General features: G+C 36.5%; 2 protein-coding genes and 1 long non-coding RNA gene across 3 annotated transcripts; 2 read left to right on the top strand and 1 right to left on the bottom strand.

Moving 5' to 3' along the window:
- Positions 1 to 274: 274 nt before the first annotated feature.
- On the top strand, positions 275 to 14561 carry LOC134806747 (uncharacterized). Its single transcript, XM_063780068.1, has 6 exons — positions 275 to 1123; positions 5249 to 5355; positions 6466 to 6642; positions 13212 to 13433; positions 14021 to 14128; positions 14536 to 14561. Exons 1-6 carry the CDS (start codon positions 288 to 290, stop codon positions 14559 to 14561), a joined length of 1476 nt encoding a protein of 491 aa, XP_063636138.1. The 5' UTR covers positions 275 to 287.
- On the bottom strand, positions 3692 to 3830 carry LOC134806314 (uncharacterized). Its single transcript, XR_010146509.1, has 2 exons — positions 3785 to 3830; positions 3692 to 3740 (listed from the first exon to the last, which is right to left on the bottom strand). It is a non-coding gene; the product is annotated as an uncharacterized LOC134806314 (long non-coding RNA).
- A 695-nt stretch (positions 14562 to 15256) lies between the features above and the next one.
- LOC134806746 (uncharacterized) lies at positions 15257 to 21114 on the top strand. Its single transcript, XM_063780067.1, has 5 exons — positions 15257 to 15348; positions 15877 to 15904; positions 19649 to 19837; positions 20526 to 20669; positions 21089 to 21114. The coding sequence occupies exons 1-5, from the start codon at positions 15298 to 15300 to the stop codon at positions 21112 to 21114; spliced, it is 438 nt and encodes a 145-aa protein (XP_063636137.1). The 5' UTR covers positions 15257 to 15297.
- The last annotated feature ends 1601 nt before the right edge of the window (positions 21115 to 22715 follow it).

Raw genomic sequence — 22715 nt, 5'->3', positions numbered from 1 at the left:
AAAATTGGAGATTGACGCCAATTTCATTTCTGATCTCTTTCGCTTTGGTCGGTCCCTCATGTCTGAGGATCTTGATCATTTGATCAGTCCCGTCTGGATACCACTATAGGTACGTAGACTGCACGTTCTTATGTCGTATTTGGTAGTATGTACATAATAGGGGAAACTTGACTAATTCGTACCCTTTAAAAATGCAAATTATGTTGCAGATCCAACCTTCCAGCATTAAGTAGGTCATCTTTCATATTTCTTGAATATCAAACCACGTTAAAATATACCCCTATAATATGGAAGAAAGGGCAAGAACGGAACTCACACACGAGTACATTAAAAACATTAGAATTTATTCGATCATTCTGAAAATAGGTGGGTGGAACAGATTTGATGTTAAAGACGGCCAGATTGTCAGCATTTCAAGATTCTCACAGTTCTGTTCATTATTAGCAATTATAACTGTTTCTCTCGCTGCATACATACTCATTCTCCAAACATCTATTATGAACAATTATTTAATCTTGCCAGAATTTATAACAGTCATTGAACTCGTGGTATTGAACAATGTAGTACTGCTGAATATTCATATTTTCAACAGACATTCTGGAGCAAAATTATACAAAGAAGGAATAGAGATAGATTTATTCTTAGGAGTGACCCAAACAAAAGTTATGAGAGATATTGTAATGAAAGACATGCTAATTTGGTCTACCAGTATAGCATCATTTGAGTTAGTGATATTCGCAGTCCTGATCATAGCATTTTATAATAAATTACCGGTGTACATTTACTTCGTCGGCATAGTTTACTTCCACCTACTGTTCACTTTGTGTTACGATCAGGGGGTTCACATGTGTTTATATAAATTTCTATGCCTGAGAGTCCACTACTTGAATGTAGGATTAGTGAAAATAGCTAACTTATATACAGCGTATTTAATAGAGCAACTGATATCGTATCCGTTTCATTGGAAGAAAGAATATGATAATAATGTGGATTTATCGAGGAAAGATAGGAAATATTTTACTGAAAGTCTCAGGATGGTCGATGCTCAGGTGCGCCGCGTTCAGCACAGCTACAGGTTTATGGTAAGTTCCATTCAGTGTATTCCTATTTGTCCCCGCCCCCCGTGAGCGCCGCCATACATGAGGCGGGAACAGATGGGAATGATTCATATGAATACACCTATTCCTATCTGTGCCCACCGTTCCATTGCATTAAATATTCTATTCATGACCCCTCTCCCTGTGACGCTGGCCTACGAAGCAATAGGTCCTGTAACTTGTAAAATTGCAGGTTAGTGTGACATGGAGGCAACACGTCGAACGTGGTTCGCGATAGGCAGGCCCTCTGGAACGCTACTTAAAAATGCCTTAGTTAAAACGGAGTTTTTTTTTTCAGACAAAAATTAAAATTATACAGAGACAAGAAGGAGGAATCAGTCATATATTTTCACACCTCTTTTATCGAATATCGAAACGCATGTATCTCATTGACATATATCTAAGGACGGGCCTGACGGGCAATAAGAATGGGGCCAGTACAGCGGTATGCCGCACACGAATTCGAGCCAATCGTGCAGACTTACGCCACAACGCGATTGGTTGATGAGTTCGCATCACGCGCGCGATTGGTCGCAACTACTTAGTTGCATTAGACTGCACGATAGGCTCGAATTCGTGAGAACCGGTTGAACTAGCCCCATTCTTTTTACCCGTAATATAAGGCCCGTCCTTAGATATTCGAGTATGTCAATATCTATGTATTTTATTTGCAGATTTTTGGCTCTATGACATCATTGGTAATTGGAACATTTCTAGCTGTTCAAACGGTTATTATATTCATTAAGGATAAGGTAAGAATTGAAACTCACAATTAATTAAGTTTAATATTGTCAAACAAGTAATGAAAAGTTTTTAAAAATATACCGGTTTATTCGAGTAGATCTACTAAACGAATAACATTAATGTAGGTAGAGTTAGACCTAGATAAGTCTGCAACGATTTCGATAGCACACGCAGTGCAAGTATTATTTTAAATGTCAAACTTCAATGAAATTATGACATATAAATAACACTAGCAATGCGTCAAATGCGCGTGCTATCAAAATCGTTGCAAACTTATCTTGGTCTAACTCTACCTAATATGTAAGTACTTATATTTTTCTTCATTGTGAGAAAAAATATATGTGAATTTTCGGGTCTCGCCTTTAAACTTGGTCGTATGGCAGTACGAGTGAGATGGATAGAAAGTAAGTTAGGCACACGCTAGCGAATAGGTCAGTGTCACACTCTCACACTCGTGGTGAGGCTACTGGTCAAGCAGAATGCAGCCTTAGTAAAAGTGGATTTAAATGGATTATTACCACAATCTATTTCGTTTAGATATTTATTATTTAGCCATTTCACCTGTTTTGGAATAATGTTCACTGCCCTTTACGCTTTCTAATTGTTATACAGGGTGTCCCATAAGTGACACGTCACAGTGACGCTGGAGGTAGACCAGGCCAAGAGGACCCAAACGAACTTAACATGACCCCAGTAAAAGTGGCACGGTTTTCGAGTTATTGCCAAATTAAGGTTTTTCATGAATTTTGACCGTTTTTAACAATGTTAGTGCCAGTGTGCACTCGGAAAGGTCTCAAAGTTTTTTTTATGTGTACGGCATCATGAATAGTTAATTAAGATAACAGAATAGGTATTTTATCGATACCTAAACAATGTAAAATGCAAAAATGTACTGGTTTAGTCTTGAATTAAATTCACAGCGAAACATTAATTTCGACTTTGACCACCTGTCGTGAAAAAAAATTACTAGAAAAGTAATGAGCAAAGAAAGAGATGGAAAATGGTTATCTCCCTTTTTAAGGATATCATTGAGTTGATAAAGGTTTAATGAAAATAAAATACTGCAGGTTGAAGTTTAATCAATTTATTAAAATAATGTTACTTTACAACAGGTGTCGAATTGTTTTTCCCCGGCTCGTATGCAACTATGCACGCTGGGCACCGTCTTGTAAAACTTCAAGTTAATTTCCTTAAATTAATTTCGGATATGTTTCGTGCTCCTTCGAACATACGCCGCCGTAGTTCCTCTTGTGACCTTATTGGCTTGGAGTAAACGAAATGAAATGTAATTTTTTCTACTCGTCGACTGTAATTCTTGAATTAAGATTTCGTATACCAAACTGCTTTGGGTACTTTTAATGTATGGGCTCCCAACTCAACTATAATATTCATTTCGATACAGTTTAGTCAACTATAATGAAATTGACCAATCACAGCTCGCCGCGGTCAAGAGGACGAAACCATAGCTCAAATTAATTATCTATTTTATGTTGCATTGTAGTAACAATTGCTTCATAAGTCAGAAACGCACATGTGACACCCTTAATATAGGAACATCCATAGACTACGAAAACCGCTTAGCGTTACTTGTTAGTCTCCATAGGCTACGGTGGCTAAAATCGAGAATAAAACTGTTTAAAATTTGAATTTAGCAAGGGGCAAGTACCAGGGCCTCATGAGTTACGAGAAGGTGTCGTTGACCAACCCGCCGTGGGGCGCGGGGCGCGGCGGCCGGGTCGCGTACCAGTATGAAGGTACACGGCTGCTCGCGTATCTTAGCTGTATACTTTTGGTTTGGTTTGTTTGTATGATTCTACTAGTTTAAAGTATTATTTTTGTTGACTTATAGAAAAAGTATTGTATACAATAGTGATATAATCAAGATTTTCAATCTCGTACCTTACTTAGGCAACTCAGCAAGCTTCGTTGCCTAAACACGGTACTCGACTGAAAAGCTCTCTATTATATCACGATTGTATAAAATACTATATTATTCATAACACACAGTTATAGGTCAATACATAATGGAATTATTTTACATTTTGTATATTTGATACATACTTAATTACATTAGTTTCTATTATTATATTGCAAGAGGTACATAGATTGAAAAAATCTTGATAATTATAGAAAATATTTTCCTCGAACCATGTCTTCAGCCTAATTTTAAAGCTTTGGACGGATGCTGCATTTCTTAGCTTGACCGGCAACCGATTATACACGGAAGGGCCCAGGTAGTATACGGATTTTTCCGTTTTAGCAAGTTTGTGCGAGATTGTACTTAGTCTATCTTCGTGTTTATTGCTGCGCAAGCTATAATTTGGATTCGTACCCCTGCGCTTGAATTCATCGATGTGTCCAAAACTTTAAACTTTATCTTTTAAGCATTTTAAGCATCCCCAATGGTAGGTAACCTAGGGTAGGTTGAAATAATTTTACAATAGGTGTTCGAATTGCTTTTCTCACTGGTTCCAGTCGGCTGATCCATCTTCTTGGAGCTGGAACCACAGCAAGATGGCTGTCCAGAACATTACGCTCGCGATGTCCGCGACCACCTCACACAGAAATTCCCAGATAGATCAGCCGATTGGGACCAGTGGCATGACTGCCGCGTTCCCCGAACCTAAACCCATTAGATTGTTTTCATTGGGGATGCTTAAAATGCTTAAAAGATAAAGTTTACTCCAAGCCAATAAGGTCACAAGAGGAACTACGGCGGCGTATGTTCGAAGCAGCACGAAACATATCCGAAATTAATTTAAGGAAATTAACTTGAAGTTTTACAAGACGGTGCCCAGCGTGCATAGTTGCATACGAGCCGGGGAAAAACAATTCGACACCTGTTGTAAAGTAAAATTATTTTATTAAATTGATTACACTTCAACCTGCAGTATTTTATTTTCATTGAACCTTTATGAACTGAATGATATCCTTAAAAAGGGAGATAACCATTTTCCATCTCTTTCTTTGCTCATTACTTTTCTAGTAATTTTTTTTCACGACAGGTGGTCAAAGTCGAAATTAATGTTTCGCTGTGAATTTAATTCATGATTAAACCAGTACTTTTTTGCATTTTACATTGTTTATCGATAAAATACCTATTCTGTTATCTTAATTAACTATTAATGATGCCGTACACATAAAAAAAACTAACTTCGAGACCTTTCCGAGTGCACACTGGCACTAACAATGTTAAAAACGGTCAAAATTAATGAAAAACCTTAATTTGGCAATAACTCGAAAACCGTGCCACTTTTACTGGGGTCATGTTAAGTTGGTTTGGGTCCTCTTGGCTTGGTCTACCTCCAGTGTCACTGTGACGTGTCACTTGTGGGACACCCTGTATGTGTGTTTTAGGATATACCCGTGATACGAACCTTTTCCTTGGTAGGCTGGTTCTTTGCCAGCTGGACCATATTCATCGGAATAACACAGCAAACGGACAAATTGAACATGCAAATTCAGCGTACTAAACTTATATGCACCTATATTCAACTAAAACCTAATAATTCTGGTACGTATGTAAACGTAAACCCCTATAATCGACGTGGCACCAATAATGAAACGTTATCCACAAATCTTGTACATAAATTGAGTTGTATTGATTGTTTTTTTTTTCTATGTAATTTTTGTATTTGAATATTCTGTGTGTATTTTGACAAACAAATAAACAGATTACTATCTATCTATAAGTACATATGTAAAAGAATTGTACATGAAAATGACTTGAAATAGGTAATACAGGGTAATACCTACATTGAACTAGGTATATACCTACATTGAACTAGGTATATACCTACGCTTTCTACAACGTACCTAATAGTTTCTAGTTTCCTCGGTTATATATATTTCATTACCCATTCAGTCACCCATTATTCATTAGGTACCTACACATAAAATACCTAACTTACATAAACATTCAAATCAAAAATTAAAGCAAATGAAATCATCAGAAATGACCCTCCATAATGATATGCAACATACCTACTAGTTGTTTAGACCCAACCCAATAACATCAAATATTTCAAAAGTAAAGATAGGTCCGTTCATATTTCCGTGAGAAGTTAAGAACATGCGCCCCAAAGAACATGTGCAAACGCGATTTGAGCACCAATGAACTGGCCCATTTCGTGTGCCCGTAAGGGCTTGTGCCCAAATCACGCGAGGTTCGATAGGGGGCGGGGGGTCACGAAAAAATCACGATAGATCACGTTGGGGAAGGGGGGTATAAAGGAAACCTCACGTGTATTTTTCTACTGTGAACGAAACTAAGGAAAAAAAACCTACCACCTTAGTAGTTACATACTTTTTCTCGGTTTCGTTAAACATAAATCTTCACTCTGCACTTCAAAATAGCGAGTCTATTTAACGAAAATAGAAAAATAAACAAGATTTTCTATATACAATACTATTTATCTTATAATTAGGTCGAATGAAAAAAAATCGAAAAATACACGTGAGGTTGTGTGGGGTGAGGGGGGGTAGCCAAAAACCTCACCAATATCACCAAGGGGGAGGGGGGGCCAAAAAGTAGCCGAAAAGACCTCGCGTGATTTGTGCACAACCCCTAAGTACTTGCGTCTTTACGAAGTCAATGCAAAACATTAACATAATTTTCTTTCAGATGAACTTTTATCACTCTCTCGAAGCATCCTGGACACCCTGGCCGTCAGCGACTACAGGATCTCCATCTATAACCTATTTTACTTCGACCAAAGGCTTTTGTTCTCAATCGCTACTTCAGTGTTCGTCTACATCACTATGCAACTGCAGCTTGCTTTTCCGAAACGCAATAGTCCTAGTAAAAGAGACAATATTTAGAAACTATAAGTATATATCATAACCCTCCTTTTGCGTTGCCGTAGTTGGGTAAATACATACCTATAGATAGAGGACAGATGCACATTAATTAAGAGGCAACGGGAAGCATCGGTTATTTCATACAAACGCACTTTGCTTTTTCCTACGTGGGTTTTAAATTTGACGATTTTGAACACCTGTTATACCATAGTTTGCAACAAATAAATTATTATGACCCATCGCAGCAATGATTTCTTCATGTCAACAGTGCCGGATTAACCATAAGCAAAACAAGCACGTGCTTAGGGCACCACGTTCAGGGGGGGGCACCAAAATGCCAGATTGAAAAAGGTACGTAGTACGTAAGCTACGTAGGTACCATTGAATTACTTTAATTAAACATGTAGTGTTTATTACGACAAATGTACCTATAGTTAGTTAGATATCTATTTGAAATTGGTAGCTAACTTGGTAAATATTCATTTTATCGAGAGTAAGATCTTAATTTTACACCGGAAAATAGGTACTCATTTATTATGCTCTGGTTATCTTATAATGAATTGCCTGTAATCATGGGTTCTATATTATTTTTCTTTATTGCGTAACATTAATCTATATCTGATTTTAAATTACACGAAGTTTTAAAACTAATTCTTTCTGGGTTCATTGCGTGGTTTATAAGACGGCGTAAACACTGCGGTCACTGCAGGGACATATAACCTTTTAAAATGAGTATTTCGCAAACACTACCCTAACCTAACCGGTAACCTAACGCATAAACGGAATACTATAAATTATTGCAACTTAACTTACTTAAATGTAGTTATTTAACGCTATGCTGTTATATACTTTATGGCAAGTTCTAATGTCAATTTGATAGTTTGATCAATCGAATTAGAGACCGTTCTTCACACGTATGAAAATTTCTAAGCGTCGCGTCGGCAACCCTAGCGTTGTGCCGGTGCGCGCTGAAGGTCACTCCATTGTATTTTTGTGTAGGTATCAAACCGGTAGGTATTTGCGTTTTCTTTGAGAGATAAGTATCTGTTCGTAAGAACTATTATATAATCTGTGGTGTGGCGTAAGGTCTTATGCGAGGTCTTCTGCCTTATGGAAAAGTTGATCAACTGCCTTAGGTAATTGGGCGTAGGCGTGGATCCAAATCTAAGCTTTCCTCTTTCGCAGCTGGGCCTTCTGCCTTGCTCACACTTCACATTCACTTGGTCAATTCCAAGCTCTGCTTTCTTGCATCTTTTCTGTATGAAAACAACCTCGCTGAAACCCTTAAATATCGAGCCCTATGCGAAGCTAGGCCGATAGAAAACTGTCCCATCCCTTCTCTGTATGAAATCCTGGGTTCGCGCCTGGTTGGAACAAAAAGTAATTAAAAATGTACAACTGTCTATCAAATTGCGTTTTTTATATCGAAAAAATTTCGCGCTCGCTTGGCTCGCGTTTTCAATAACATTCTAAGATATGATAAAGGTGACATTCGGGTGGCGACTGCAGCAACATTACTCTGTTGCAACGTTACTGCTGCAGCACTGTCAATTTTCGTGATAAAATGATGTGACTGATTTCCATTCTCAGCTGTAATGCGGCAATGAACGTCACTCAACTTACCAAAAAATTCAATGTAATCTCGATGACCCTACGGAGAGGGGGCACCATGGTCTAGAAATGCTTAGGGCATCAAAATATCTTAATCCGGCACTGCATGTCAATATCTGTGTCGGACTGTTCTGTTTCTTTTTTATAGTGCTGGACCCCATAAAACATTGGGTAAAAAGGCCCAATTAATTAGGCCACAGCGAAAGCTTAGTATATTCATATCTAATAACAATTTAGACTGGTCATATTTTTCATAAAATCGATTTTGACTGGCAAATCATATTACTTTTTGACAACCGGGTTTTTTAACCTAATTAAACCCCGCTGAATCCGAATTTGCCGGTTTTCCGATTGAAATCTTGACCGGAAGCAGGCGTGGCTCACTCCGCAATTTCGTCGCTTTGCTACAGGTAACTAAAAGTACATCCGTTCCGCCCCAATTTTGGGGAAAGCCATAAGCCGCGCGTGGCGCTGTCGCCACCTAGCGGCCATATCTGTGCTGGGCGTAACAGACGCGTTTTGTTAGAGAGTGAGTCTTCTGTACCTAGTACTATTATTTATTCTGTGCCGGAAGTGAGATATTTAAAATAATAAAGGTCCCTTTTTAGGGTTCCGTACCCAAAAGGTAAAACAAAGGGTCCCCCTATTACTAAGACTTCGCTATCCGTCCGTCCGTCTGTCCGTCCGTCCGTCCGTCCGTCCGTCCGTCCGTCTGTCTGTCACCAGGCTGTATCTCACGAACCGTGATAGCTAAACAGTTGAAATTTTCACAGATGATGTATTTCTGTTGCCGCTATAACAACAAATACTAAAAACAGAATAAAATAAAGATTTAAATGGGGCTCCCATACAACAAACGTGATTTTTGACCAAAGTTAAGCAACGTCGGGCGTGGTCAGTACTTGGATGGGTGACCGTTTTTTTTTTTGCATTTTTTTCAGTTTTTTTTTTCATTATGGTACGGAACCCTTCGTGCGCGAGTCCGACTCGCACTTGCCCGGTTTTTTTAGTTTATCGTAAATAACTCTTAAACGGTGGCGCATAGCAAAACAAGAAACATTCAATACAATTTCCCGCGTTAATATCTCTTTGAATATTGATCACCTAGCGAAAAATTGTATTGAATCTGTCTTGTAGGCAATTTTATGCAGATTACTTATGTAATAGAACATTTTTTGCTATGCGCCACCGTTAAGACTTATTTACGAAAAACTAAAAAAAGGGACCTTTAATCAAATATCTCACTTCCGGTCAAGATTTCGATCGGACAACCGCCAAATTCGGATTCAGCGGGGTTTAATGAGGTTAAAAAACCCGGTTGCTAAAAAGTAATATGATTTGCCAGTCGCATCAAGAAGGAGAGCGATTTTGATTTTTTTTGTCTAGTCTAATTAGCGCATTATCAGAATTTTATTATCATTCAGATTTCAAAACTTCGTTACAATCGGTTGTTTTGTAGGAGGAAACAGTCGAGTACGAAACTTAGCAGTAGAGTAGTTTTAAAACTCAAAATGGGTGTTTCTTGATTTTAAGTCAGATACATTAGGTTACACAAATACATAATATAATGTAATACGAGCAAAACATTAAACTGTAGGCTGTACTACATACTGACCAACATTTACAAAAATAACTTGTGTTTTGATTTTTAATACACTTTAAAGTTTAATTCTAAGAGGCAATGTATTGCGAATTTTGTTATGTTTAAGGTGTGACTAAGGCGCGAAATGTTATATGTATACGAAAAAAGAGTAACCAAGGCCTCTAGTGCCCAGGGCTGGAATCGAACCAGCATCCTCTGCTGTCGCAGCAAGTTAGCGCGTGCTAACTTGCAGTGTTTTTCGTCATATATATGACATTTATTTCGATTTACATTGGCAGTTGTCGACACCTTTACCTACGGTTATTATTGTCTAAAAAAGATTCCAATATTAGAAATTACCTGATAAGCTGATAAGCAAATGGCGCCCCACGGGTATAGTTTAACGTTTTTATTTGGTTAATACTAATAGAATAAAATAATGATTGTTTTAACGAATAGTTAGCTCTAAATCAATTATGAGCTTATGCTGGTATATGAGTAGGTAATCTATAGAAATATTATATTTAAAACTAGTGTATATACTTCTCCCCTAAAAATTGGTCTTGCAGTAGATTCAGTATAAAAAAAATTGGTAGTGTATCGAAAATAATGTAAATTAGACATTAATATATAATTTTAAAAATTGAATCGACGTCAATATTTTTAGGTTTCTCTATTATTAATTCCATAAACTCGATATAAACGCAATTGTTCAAGAAAACGTGTACCTATTGTTAAAAGATTTGTATACAATTTACAATAGGATTATAAATAAAAATTGGTTCATTTTTGGGAGATTTTCTTTTGTCTAGATAATTTGTGTAAATTAATGTGTATAAATTATTCAGGCATATTATGCCTAATATGCCTATAGTTAATATTTGAGCAATTTCTCTATTGTACATGTCGAGTTTGATTTTGCATTTATGTATTTGGTAAGAAACAAGCATACGGGCCACCTGACGGGCTAGCATGAGTTGAGTTCTCGCGCGCGACTCCATACAGCGCGACTTCAAGTATGGACTCTCGCGCGAGAACGCAAGTTATGCTAGATTATTACCGCCTGGTAATAATCAAGCAAATCGTTTGTGATTAACACGAATACGGTTATTTTGAATAAAAATCCTAGGCGTTTAAAAATGCCACTGTCACCTGTTCGGCGTTATAAAACAAATTGATAAGGCCTCATTTACCAAAATCGGCTCAGTAGATTTGAAGTGTTACAAGTCATTATATTTCCCTTAGTCGGGTATTTTTTTTTAAATTGCAGTACTTGTAATTCATAAAAATATTAACGATATTTGGAGATTTTTGAAAAGTATCGCATTATTTATCTTATTCTCATAAACGAATCGGATGGCACCTACGAAAACAGCTAGAGTTAGACCAAGCTAAGTTGCTCATCATTTAATAGAAGTTTGACGTTTAAAATAACACTTGCACTGACGGAGCTATCAAAATCGCTGACAACTTTCACTTGGTCTAACTCTAAATAGATACCTACCTACTTTTTTAAAGCCCAGGAATTAAATTATCTGGTTGTCTGGTTGGTAGGTCTGGTTGTCTGGAAGAGATCGCGATAAGACCGCCTGTTGTTACCTCTATTGTCTTTGTTTATGTTATTGACGTTATTGTACATTTATTGTAAACTACGTGTACGTGAGGTGTGCAATAAAGAGTATCTATTGTATTGTATTGTATTGTAAATTCTGCATATTATTTTAGTTTAGGATCTGTATTGTAGTACCTCCGTATATTTAATTATATAAATAAATGGTATATATACCTATATTATTCAGCATATTAAACTGACAAAGAAACTAGAAACGAAAAAAATATGCTGTGAAGGCCATAGATCTAAAGCTAAGTGTTAGCGTTTCTAAAACCTCTTCAAATAACATACTTTTTTAACAATTTCAAGAACAAATAACAAGCATGACTAGTTAAACTGGACTAAAATCAGTACGATTGTGTGCAAACTAGCTTGACATAGGGAGGACCGTGAAAGCTAGTACCTACCAATTATGTCGTGAGCGCGTTAAGATTCTATAATTTAACTGATCCATTTCGAGCCTACGTATTTTAACTATGTACATACGTATTTTTTTAACAACTAGGTTAATTGTCTTTTTACGTCGCTGCTGTGCTTATTGTATGACGTACTTAAGTATTAAGTTCGGTGACAGGCCTGTGTTTTTAGAAGTCCTCAAAGATGACAGCACTCACAATAGGCGTCACTCAAACGTGGCTCTACTGACTACCGCGTAATTAGAACAATCCCTACTTACTGGAACTGTCATAATTTGCATATATTACCTACCAAACAGTTTTTGCATATATAATACGGTCGCAAAATTGTGAATTTAGTATTGGTTTGGAAGAAGAAGATACATCCAGTCGCTCAGAAGCATTGCAACATCCAAGATGATGAAGACAACTCTTTACTCGCTTTTCGTCCTGGTTCTCGTAACTCAGATTGTAAGTATTTTTGCAAAAACATAATTATGTTACCTTAGGCCGTACGCAGCTTGTTAGACATAAGTTTCGAGAGCGAAATTTTGTATTAGGTTCTTAGAGTTAGACCAAGGCAGAGTTTTTGACAGCAGGTGTTATTTTAAACGCCAAACTTCTATGAAAATATAACGTTTAAAAAACACTGCGTGTGCTGTCAAAATCTCTGCAGACTATTCTTGGTCTAACTCTATATCTATTGCATTACAACTGCATTACATATTTCGCTCAGAAAAGTTCAAGTAATTAAGAAACTTTTAATATTTTATACAATTACAAGTACAATTTTAATAATGTAGCTAATACTCGTAATATAATTATTTATTGTTTTTTTTTTCAGTGCGCCATCCCAGCGGGTAAAGGTACGTAATTTTCTCGTGTTTTTTTTTTCTCAATAATGTTAAACTTAGAGAACTTAAATAGTTAGGGGAGGTAGGAGACCATTGGGCAGGTCGGGAGGCTCGGGCACCCCCTTGTAAATCAGGACTTTATTACAAGGGGGCGCCGAGCCTCCCGACTGCCCCTACCTCCACATTTGTTTTACAAGGAGGCAAAGTTGTTGTTTATTTAACGCCTCGAGCTATTGTATACCCTAGCAAGCGAAAGATCCCAAAATTAAACGAGGAGCGTAACGAGTGGTTCGAAAACTGGAATCTTAAAGCGTTGCAAGGCTTACCACACCAACGCGAGGAAAATGCTCACAGTACAACGTTACAAATCAAATCTTAAAAAACATTATTACAATATTTATTTACCTATCATTAAAGTCAATTTTACCAGTCAACATCTCAAAATTGGCAACAAAATACTCTTGTGAAGAGGTTTTACGAGCTGGTGTGCTAAAAAATATATTGTAAATAAAACAGATGCCGAAAAAGAAGTCAATGGGGCCGTAGACCACGCGGCCGCCGCGGCGAAGGATGCGAAGAACACTGCTACTAAACAAGCAGAACACGCAAATCACGCAATACACCCAGAACACGCAAATCACGCAAACCACCCAGAACACGGAAATCACGCCATACACTCAGAACACGCCAAGCGCAACGCGAGGGACCACACTGGAGGCGCAAAGCATGGGGGTGAAGGTAAGCTCATTTGTTTATTTTAATTTTTATAGACCAAAGGAAAAATGTATCGTACAAAAGGCGGACTTAATGCCAAGAACCATTCTCTCCCAGTCAACCTTAATGCAAAGCAGAGAGATTGTTCCCAATAAACAAAACATTTGTTATAAGGTAATTATCTCGTCGAATGATGGTTCCTATGACAGTTCCTTCAAGTCGCTTTTGATCAGTACAAATATGATGGTCGTTCTTGTCTACGTGACAGCGTGGTAAAACAGTTTCCGTCACTTTCTACCCCACGGTGTTCAAAAGTGACAGTTATTTTATCACGTGGATAAAGATGGATAAAGCCATACGCCGGCTGGTTTAATTTATAAAAAATATTGAAGATGTACCTATTGATTTTATGTTACATATCTTAATAAAACAATGACATCATTTCGAATTGTTACCATTTAGTTATCGTGCGTCTCGCTCGCGCCAATACCTACATGTAAGGACGAGTTACGAGCGATGCACGATAACTCGATAACTAACTGAGATCATTCAGATATAATTCTGATGTCAGTGTCCGTTCCAATTGCTATGATACTTTGCTTTGTTAACAGGTGGTCAAAAGCGCGGTGCTGGATTGGAGCGTCCCTTTACAAACATAATAAAAGAGGGAGAAGAATTTGGCACAAAAATGGCAGATCAAGGAGTTAAAGTACTAACAGGTAAGGAGCACAACAGAAAACTTTTAATATGAATGTCACAAAATCGGGTGGAGCTGCGTGTGTAACAAGGACTTTTAATGAGAACCATGTGTACATATACTACAACGTTTTACGTTACGTTTTACCCACCAACCAACTGCTCAACATAGACGGCTAAAAGCGGTTAAGGTAAACTAAGATATCACTCATATATTGATCTGACGCGCTCGCTACAAAAATCCCCTCTTGGGCTTCCGGACTATTTGGGACAGGACGTGGCCGTGGCCGGGTGGTCTAGTGGTTAGTACGTTAGCCGCGTAAAGATGAAGACGATGGTTTGATTCCGGCCTCGGCCACCGGAGGGCTTGGAGATTCTCACCTATGTATGCATGATAATGAGATTTTATCCAGCTTGTTTTTTTTTTCAGATTTATTCGGACTTTTCAACGTTTAAGAAACGTATCGCCATACAAAGTACTCATCAGCGGTTATTTACAATATATGTAGGTAACTAAAATCAGTTTTTGATTTCCCGGTTTCTGTCGAGAAATATCGGAAATGATAATGGCACGAAATACATTGCTTTTTGTAAGTTACAATGTATGAAACTGTGTAGCGTCATATTATAATTATGATATCTTATTAAAATGCATCTAACTTAAGTATTTGGTTTTTTTCTTCTCATATTTGTTACGTATAAAGCGCTCTTAGCTCTGAGGTGCCAGTAGCAGAGTTGGGCGGAATTGATTTGAATGAATCTAAGATTAAAAATGGAATCATTTATTTTGATCATATCAACTTGATTACGAATTCAATCATGAAGTCACTCAAACAGATTGAATTCGATATTATTAAATCTTATCATTTATAATTTCAAACACAATTTGTAAATGTGATTCAATTATTCGAGAAGATGGTCCTTTAACTACCTAATGATTTAGTTGAATATACGTATGATATTTAGAAATAAGATTCGTTAATAAGAGAATAGTTGGCCTTCAATTAGTTCAGACTTTCAGAAGTAGATAAATTATTAGGTAGTGACACAACTACCTGTTAAAACAATGAATGTGCGCAAGTTATTTGCACAAGTGGCAGTAAGCACCTATCAACTTGTTGTTTCCTAAGAATTTGGAATTTAGTGTTCGATCAGAAACAGTGAAATTTGGTCGGCTTTTCTCCTCGGCATCATGAGAAAAATACTTTGTGTTTTAATCCTTGGCCTCCTGGTAGCACAAATTGTAAGTGTCATTTAAGCTATTCCCACTAGTTACCACCAAGTTGTCTCCAATGGTAAAAAACTGAGATTTATTTCTCACCTATTCCCAGTGGTAACGACCCGACAAAATCCCAGCTATTACGTGGTTTTTTTTTATTAGAGTGGGTTATTTTTCCCGCCGATAGCAGATTCAGTAACCTGCTCTAAAACGGAATAAACATTTATAGGTAAATAAGTTTATCGGTACAAGTACCTATGAAATAATTTAGCCATTAGTTGTAATGTGGGAATAACGCGTCATTTATTTCAATATTTCTTTTTCAAAATATTACACTACCTATTCTTCTTATTTCTTAAAATATTCAGTTTATAATCTGCAGTACACCGTAAGGCGGCTTTCCTGCTCAGGGAAAATAATGACAAAACACCAACTTTTAACCTACTTACTTCAAAGAGCGGAAAAGCGAAAGTTTAGATTATTTATAATTAAAATAATAATTATGCACGTAAGAAGTTAAATAATATGTTTCTTTGCCTATTTTAATTTCAGTGTGCTAGACCCAAGGACAAAGACAAAGGTTAGTAAATGACCACTTTTTTATTTAGCCTGATGTAATAATAATTATATTACCTACAGGCCACATTACAAACCTAAGTGGGGCGGTCTATAAGAAGTCAATTTGATAAGCTACTGCAATCTTAAGTGAATACCTACAATTTCTTGCTTTCATGGCACCATTACCTTTGTTCACCATTAGTTTTATGGTATCGTCTTGGGTCGTCCCACAGACGTAGATATGACCGATTTAGGCGGCCAAAATTATTTTAGGGTATAATTCGGTACAAAATGGGATAAAAAATGTAAAAACGTTGTTTTATACTAAAATCAATTGTATTCTGTCAATTAAAAACAAAAAAAAATATATAAAAAAAATATAAAAAAAAAATATGAAAAAAAATATTTTAAATTTATTTAATACAAAATTAAAATACACACAAATCTACACTGGTATATATGGTTCGGCTGGCAACAAAAGCTCGATTGTCTCAGGAAGAAAGGCTTTGTTGCAAGGCGATTGCTTTTTTGGTCTCATACTGCTGATGAGTGGATCGGATGTTAGTAAAAGTCTAGTAAAAACGTCAAAATTACATTGTTCTCTTGAAAATTTCCTTGCAAAATTTTGTCGGTATGCCCTAAAATGTTTATTTCGGGCTTCTGCTGCTTCTTCCGACAACTGGCCAATGGGTAATAGAGCGTTTTCTATTACGCGTCCCCCATGGATCAAAATTTTATGCATGGTTGGAGTCATAGGATGCCATTCCCCATACAAATTCTTATATAATGTTGCTGTATCATAAGCGTATTCGTCGAATTTAGCAATATTTATTCTATGACCACTAGATATTACCTCTAAAATAACTTTCAGCCTAAAAATCAAGTCATAGCTGACTTTTGTGATATCAGCCGCCAATTCCGGATTATCAAAAAATCTCCTACTGGTGTTGCCGTCATTGGTGTTGCCAAAGTTAGCCTTCGGCATATCAATCAGCAATCCTGTCTCAGTTTTGAATCTCTCTTGGATATCCTTTTTTCTCTCTTCTTCCATAAGTTTTTCTTCTTGTGTTTTTCTCTGTCTGTATTTCTTTGTAGGTAATCTGTACGCTAAATGCAGGATGCTTTCCATAAAACGGATTCTAGCATGTAAGACTGATAATCCAAAATCCAAAGCTTCCGGACTCTCCTCATTTTTCTTGTTGAGATCATTAAAATCCTTCGTTTGATTAGCACCACATATATAACACTTGCTCGTGGATTTTGTATCTGTTGCAGCATTACAGACCTTTCCGTCAACCATGGTCATTTTAAAAATATACCCAAACAAAAATTCATTTTCATGCAAGGTCACTTTAGAATCATTTAGGTGCGCAGCAGAATTCTGCACATAATCAATTTCTTCTTTTGTAACATCTGTTGATTCTTTTACGTAACGAAATCTGATTGGACGACAAAATCGTGTCGAAGACGGTGTCGGATTATTCCAAACCACTTTTTTGCCTTCTTCTCCGCAAACGATCTGTAAAGGCACAAAAGAACTCATAAATATATTTCCATCAGAATCACTCTCATTATCAAATTGTTGCTTTAATTTCGATTGTTGAGACCCATCACAACCCCATTTACAAATTAACTTTAATGACTTTCTCTCGTGGTCATTAAGCGTTATCAGCACTTCTTCCAAAAACATTGATAAGCGAGTGGCGGTCAAATCCATCAGGGATTGTAAATTAGTTTCTGCGCAGGTAGCTGTTACCCGTAGGGATTCTTTTGGCGTGTAGCACTCTTGTTTTGCTTTCAGCAAAAGATCATAACAGGGGAAGTGTTTTTTGTTTGTTGACCTTATTATTTCGTATTGATGCCTGCTGAGGTCAGCATCTACATACATTTGTAGAGCTTCTTGTGGTGTCAGTGGAGCGATTATTTCATTAACGCTGGATGATCTTTTGTATTTACTAGCACATTCTGGAGTATTAGTAATATCCTTAAGCACTTTTGAGGCATCTCTTTTGCCACTAGTTTGAAGAACCGATTGTGCTGCATGAACAATAATTTCATCAGGTAGGGCAGCTCGATTTTTTTCGGTTTTCCTTCTCTTGCTTCGCTCACTTAATTCCCCAAAGGATTTACACGGTCGTCCTGACGTGTTAGAGGATGCCACTGGAATCTCAAAAGTTCCTTCCAACCAAGACTCATTCAATTTTAAAAACTTATCTATTGTTTTGTTTGCTTTCAACCACCTTTGTTTTATTTGTGATTTCACATAAGAAAATTCATGTTTTATATATTTTTTGAGCTCTTCCGATGTTCCGTAGGTAAGCACAAGATAATTTTCACTTAAACTTGGCAAATTTTGCTCTTGTATTTGCTCAAAAATATATTTTCGAGCAAATACTTTTCTCCCCGAAGCACTGGGTTCACCTGTAAAAAGATAAAACTAAATTAACAATTTTTTTTTTAATGTGCGAAAATATTTTTTTTTCATAGGTTATCTTTGAAAGCCTCTAAGACCACATAGGGGCGGCTAGTGGCGGCTAATTTCTGAGACACCATAAAGACGACTAAGTCATCTGTTCAGGCATATACAATACAAGACAGGGACGCACCCTGAAGTATAACAAAAATACCATTGAAAATCAAAATCTATGAAAAAACAACATTTTGTGAAGGGTCATATTTAACGAGCTCAAAATATATGATAAATGTCATAAATGTCAAAAATGTAATATAAAATTATTGAGATATATAAATTCTTACCTGAACTGGAATCCATCAAAAAAACTTTATGAAAACGTCAGAAAAACCAATTAAACACTTGGGAAAACTTGCAATATTTTGGAGCGACGAGAACAGAAACTTGCGCGCTGAGCGATAGTCAGAGTTCGACTGCCTGTTATGCGGTTCAGGTTTGATGATAAGGAGTGGGGAGGGTCATATAATATGCCTGGGTCTATAGACTACCTCCACGTGGTATTTTTTTATCAATATGTTGATTTTTGCAAAATCGACTTTTGGCCGCCTAAATCGGTCATATCTACGTCTGTGCGTCCCATTCGTTTTTCGTCAAGTTCTTAAATTAGTCCTATTCTACTTTCGTCACTCATTCTACATTGAAAGCCACCGACGATTGTGACGAATGTAGAATGAGTGACGAAAGCAGAATAGGACTAATTTAAGAACTTGACGAAAAACGAATGGGACGACCCAAGACTATACCAGTTTTTTTTAAGTTCTTTTTTGCTGTTTTTTATTTTATTTTATAAAAATATGTACTTTTTCACCTAATTAGTTGCTATTCCAGTCAAATTTACTTTTTCGGATAGGTAATTATAATTATTAAAATATTTTTCCACACCATGCAGCTTCGTCATGTCCGTCTGTATGTCCGACCGAGGTTTTGCTCCGTGATCCTTAGTGCTATAAAGCAGCAATTTGGCATGGATAATATAAATCAATCATTCCGACAGTGGTCAATTAAAAACTTGAAAAAAATATAGGTTACCTCCCTTACACGTAAAGTGAAGATGGATTTTTTTCGCTTCCTTCTTTTTTTGTGGGGAGTCGTTAGATAGGTCATACAAAAGAAATGTGGGTCTACGATAAAGTGAATATTTTCGCAAATGATCGCTCCGAAAGAGAAAAAATATGCGCCCATGTAACGTTTAAGCCATGGGTCAAACAATAAGCCGTTTTTAATTTATTGCAAAGTAACCTACAATTCAGTAAAAAAAAATCAGCAATTAATCGCTATATTTATACCTACAAGATGCCGCTGATAAAGCCAAAGATGCCGCAAAGGACGCCGCAAAAGATGGAAAAAAAGCTGCTGAAGATGCTAAAAAAGATGCCAAAAAAGGTGCTGAAGATGTTCTAAAAGGCGCCGAAAAAGCAGCCAAAGATGCCAAAAAACATAAACCCACGCCGGCTCCAGGTGATGATAACGACGATGATGACGGTAAGTCGCGCCTGATTTTACAAAAATATTTGTTTTTTAAACGAACTAAGTAGGTAATTATACTACCCAACTACTTTAAGGTGAGATGGGGTAAGACTAACATAGTTTATTTTGCTCGGGACAAGACAAACAGTATGAGGATACTACCCAACTACTTTAAGGTGAGATGGGGTAAGACTAACATAGTTTATTTTGCTCGGGACAAGACAAACAGTATGAGGATTCCATACAAGTGATAGTCTTACCCCACCTTAACTTATAGTGCAATATCTCCCAACTATGTATTGCCCAAAACTTATAGATAGTAGGGTGACAAATCAGGTTGGTTTTAGGTTACTTTCCCTTCAAGCCATCTCGGATATGGGTATATATGGTATGTCAATGCATTCAGTATGATGTCCTGAATACAAGTATATGAGATGAAAAACGCGAAAATGGTGGTGCTAGTTACTGTGGCGTCAAAGCCAGCGCTGGTCTTCCGTAGGGCCCATTTGGTGATGCCACGACAGATAACAGATAAAGATACATAAGTATTAAAACATTACAAAAATACACAAAAGGAATACCTAATTAAGAAAACAAACAGAACAAAAAATATACAAGAGAAATCCTTAAAACAACAAACAAAACAAAAATAATGATGTCGTTATTCTATGTAGTGGTAATTAATACCTAGTTTGGTTTCCAGACTGTCCGCCGACTACCACGCCTAAACCGCATCAGCATCACAGACACCGACATGGACATGGCCATGGCCACCATGGCCATATCGCCGAGGTTCCTATTAAGATAGCTGAGGATATCGTTGATGAAGGTTTTGGTTTCATGGACAGTAAGTTTCGGGACAACTTAATATACGTATACATATTTGCAATTTATTTAAAGCCAAGCGGCGTCGCCTCGCCTGCGACAAAAGCGCATACTGCTCCATACATTTGAAAATGAAAAGTGCAGTTTGCAATCTTTTTATAAGCGAATAATTTTAAATAGGTACTATATTATATTGTAATAATTATATGTGCCAAATTGGTTTGAGCGATAAATTTATGTCAGAAATACATATTTTTTGTGTTTGAAAATACATATTTCCAAACACAAACTTGCATTATTTATGAATAAATACTATGAATGTGACTATGAGCAATAGTTACTTTTACATTTACCTATATGTACTCGTAATATTATTATTTCGTAATTATTATACATTTATTAATTCTATCCATTTTAAACTAAATGTTTGTTTCATTACAGGTTTCGCTGATTCTCTTCCTTTTTAAGGTGTGTGCAACCAACCACCCAGAAGTATCCAAGAAGTGTTATTTATTACCTTACGCTGTAATCATCATTAATATAAATGAGACTTTTAATTTCATATGTTTCTAAGCAATAAGCATTGATATTATCAGATATTATGATGCCAATGTAAATCCTAAATTGTGAACACCTGATATTAAATACCACTTCGAATAAATAGTCTTTTATACATAAATCCCGTCATCATGCATCCCTCATGGCCATAGGTCGGAATAAAAACATTAAGTATAAAATATTTTAATAGCAGAAAAAGTGTCCCAATAGTTTGAAAAATGTTTCGTTCCTTTCATTAGAGTCTGGCTACTGAAATATTACACTAAGTTTTGGCGGGAAATTCAAAAAATCTTGGGCTGGTCACACTTGGTGTAGTAGGAATTATAGTTTTGATACTAGAAAATATTTTTGATTTTCTGTGCACACGTAAGGTACCTAAGGAAATAAGTTAAATATACGTTGACGTGCACTCAAAGTTCGCTCACATAATTTCTACCACTATGTAAAGTACAGTCAACGACAAACACATATGTTTACGTTCCAATGTTTTGATTTTATTGATATTTTCCAGAACTTCTAATTTATCCGTTTCTTTACACACTCGTCCTGTTTATGAGATTCAGGAATTAATATATTCACGTACTTAATCATAGTTATAGGCAAATGTTAGAACTAGTACTTAAAGTATCAAAATAGTAATAGAGCAGCAACCTACATACTTAAATTGTTTACGACTTGTAAACAATGTAAACATTGGAGTTTTTCGTTATACAAGTTATACAACGCTTCACGTCGACTTCGCACATTGTCCTAATTATTTACGAGCTTAAATAATAGCTTACGGACCTCACTCGGTATAGTCATTATTAATATTATTTAAAATAAACCCCTTATAAACGGCGAACAATTTGAGTGAATGACATAAATTGACAACAGGGTTTTAGATTTTTTTTTAAATCATAGACAATTGGTGATACAACAAGGAAATATCAGTCAACAATATTTGGCTAGCCAGACTCTATCTACCGTCACACAAAGTCTATGAAACATCCGTTGGTATGGTAATAAAAATTTGGAACACATTTTTTTCTCTTATTAGGATCGAAAAACTCGTGATTCTGAGTAGAAAAAAATATCGTGCTCCTGAGTTTGACAGCTGGACTAAATTGCGCACAGTTATTATGTTTAAGGGTCTAAAGAGCTAATAAAACAAAATACATTCTGATCTTAAAATTATACTAGTGGCTCTGTGAGCTGTAGACCTCGCGAGCAGAGCTTGAAATAACATGGTGCTAAGAGCTTTAAATACACCGTGTTTTTTTTGATTTCCGTTAATTTCAAGGGTGCATTCCTGAGCTTAAATCAAGTAACTTTCTCAAAGACACCGATGTTCTAATTAAGTCCATTTCGGAGATAATCCATAATTGACCGAAGCGAAGCGAAGGTCTACGTTTTGACTCGGGCATTTTGCTTTCGTATGTCCGGATGTTCTCCTCTACAGGTCGCAATTCTTAACCGATTCTCGTGAAATTTTGTGACCGAATTTTATGACTAAATAAAATTTTTTTGT

This window comes from Cydia splendana, chromosome 3, assembly GCF_910591565.1.
Source record: "Cydia splendana chromosome 3, ilCydSple1.2, whole genome shotgun sequence".
NCBI classification, from domain to species: Eukaryota; Metazoa; Arthropoda; class Insecta; order Lepidoptera; family Tortricidae; genus Cydia; species Cydia splendana.
This window is presented reverse-complemented; position numbering and strand designations above follow the sequence as displayed.

Coding starts and splice junctions, on each gene's coding strand:
- LOC134806747 (XM_063780068.1), top strand. CDS start 288: ATGGAAGAAAGGGCAAGAACGGAACTCACACACGAGTACATTAAAAAC. Junction 1,124..5,248: donor CCTATTTGTCCCCGCCCCCC/GTGAGCGCCGCC, acceptor GTTCTTTGCCAG/CTGGACCATATTCATCGGAA. Junction 5,356..6,465: donor ACTAAAACCTAATAATTCTG/GTACGTATGTAA, acceptor ATTTTCTTTCAG/ATGAACTTTTATCACTCTCT.
- LOC134806746 (XM_063780067.1), top strand. CDS start 15,298: ATGAGAAAAATACTTTGTGTTTTAATCCTTGGCCTCCTGGTAGCACAA. Junction 15,349..15,876: donor GCCTCCTGGTAGCACAAATT/GTAAGTGTCATT, acceptor TTTTAATTTCAG/TGTGCTAGACCCAAGGACAA. Junction 19,838..20,525: donor TGATAACGACGATGATGACG/GTAAGTCGCGCC, acceptor TTTGGTTTCCAG/ACTGTCCGCCGACTACCACG.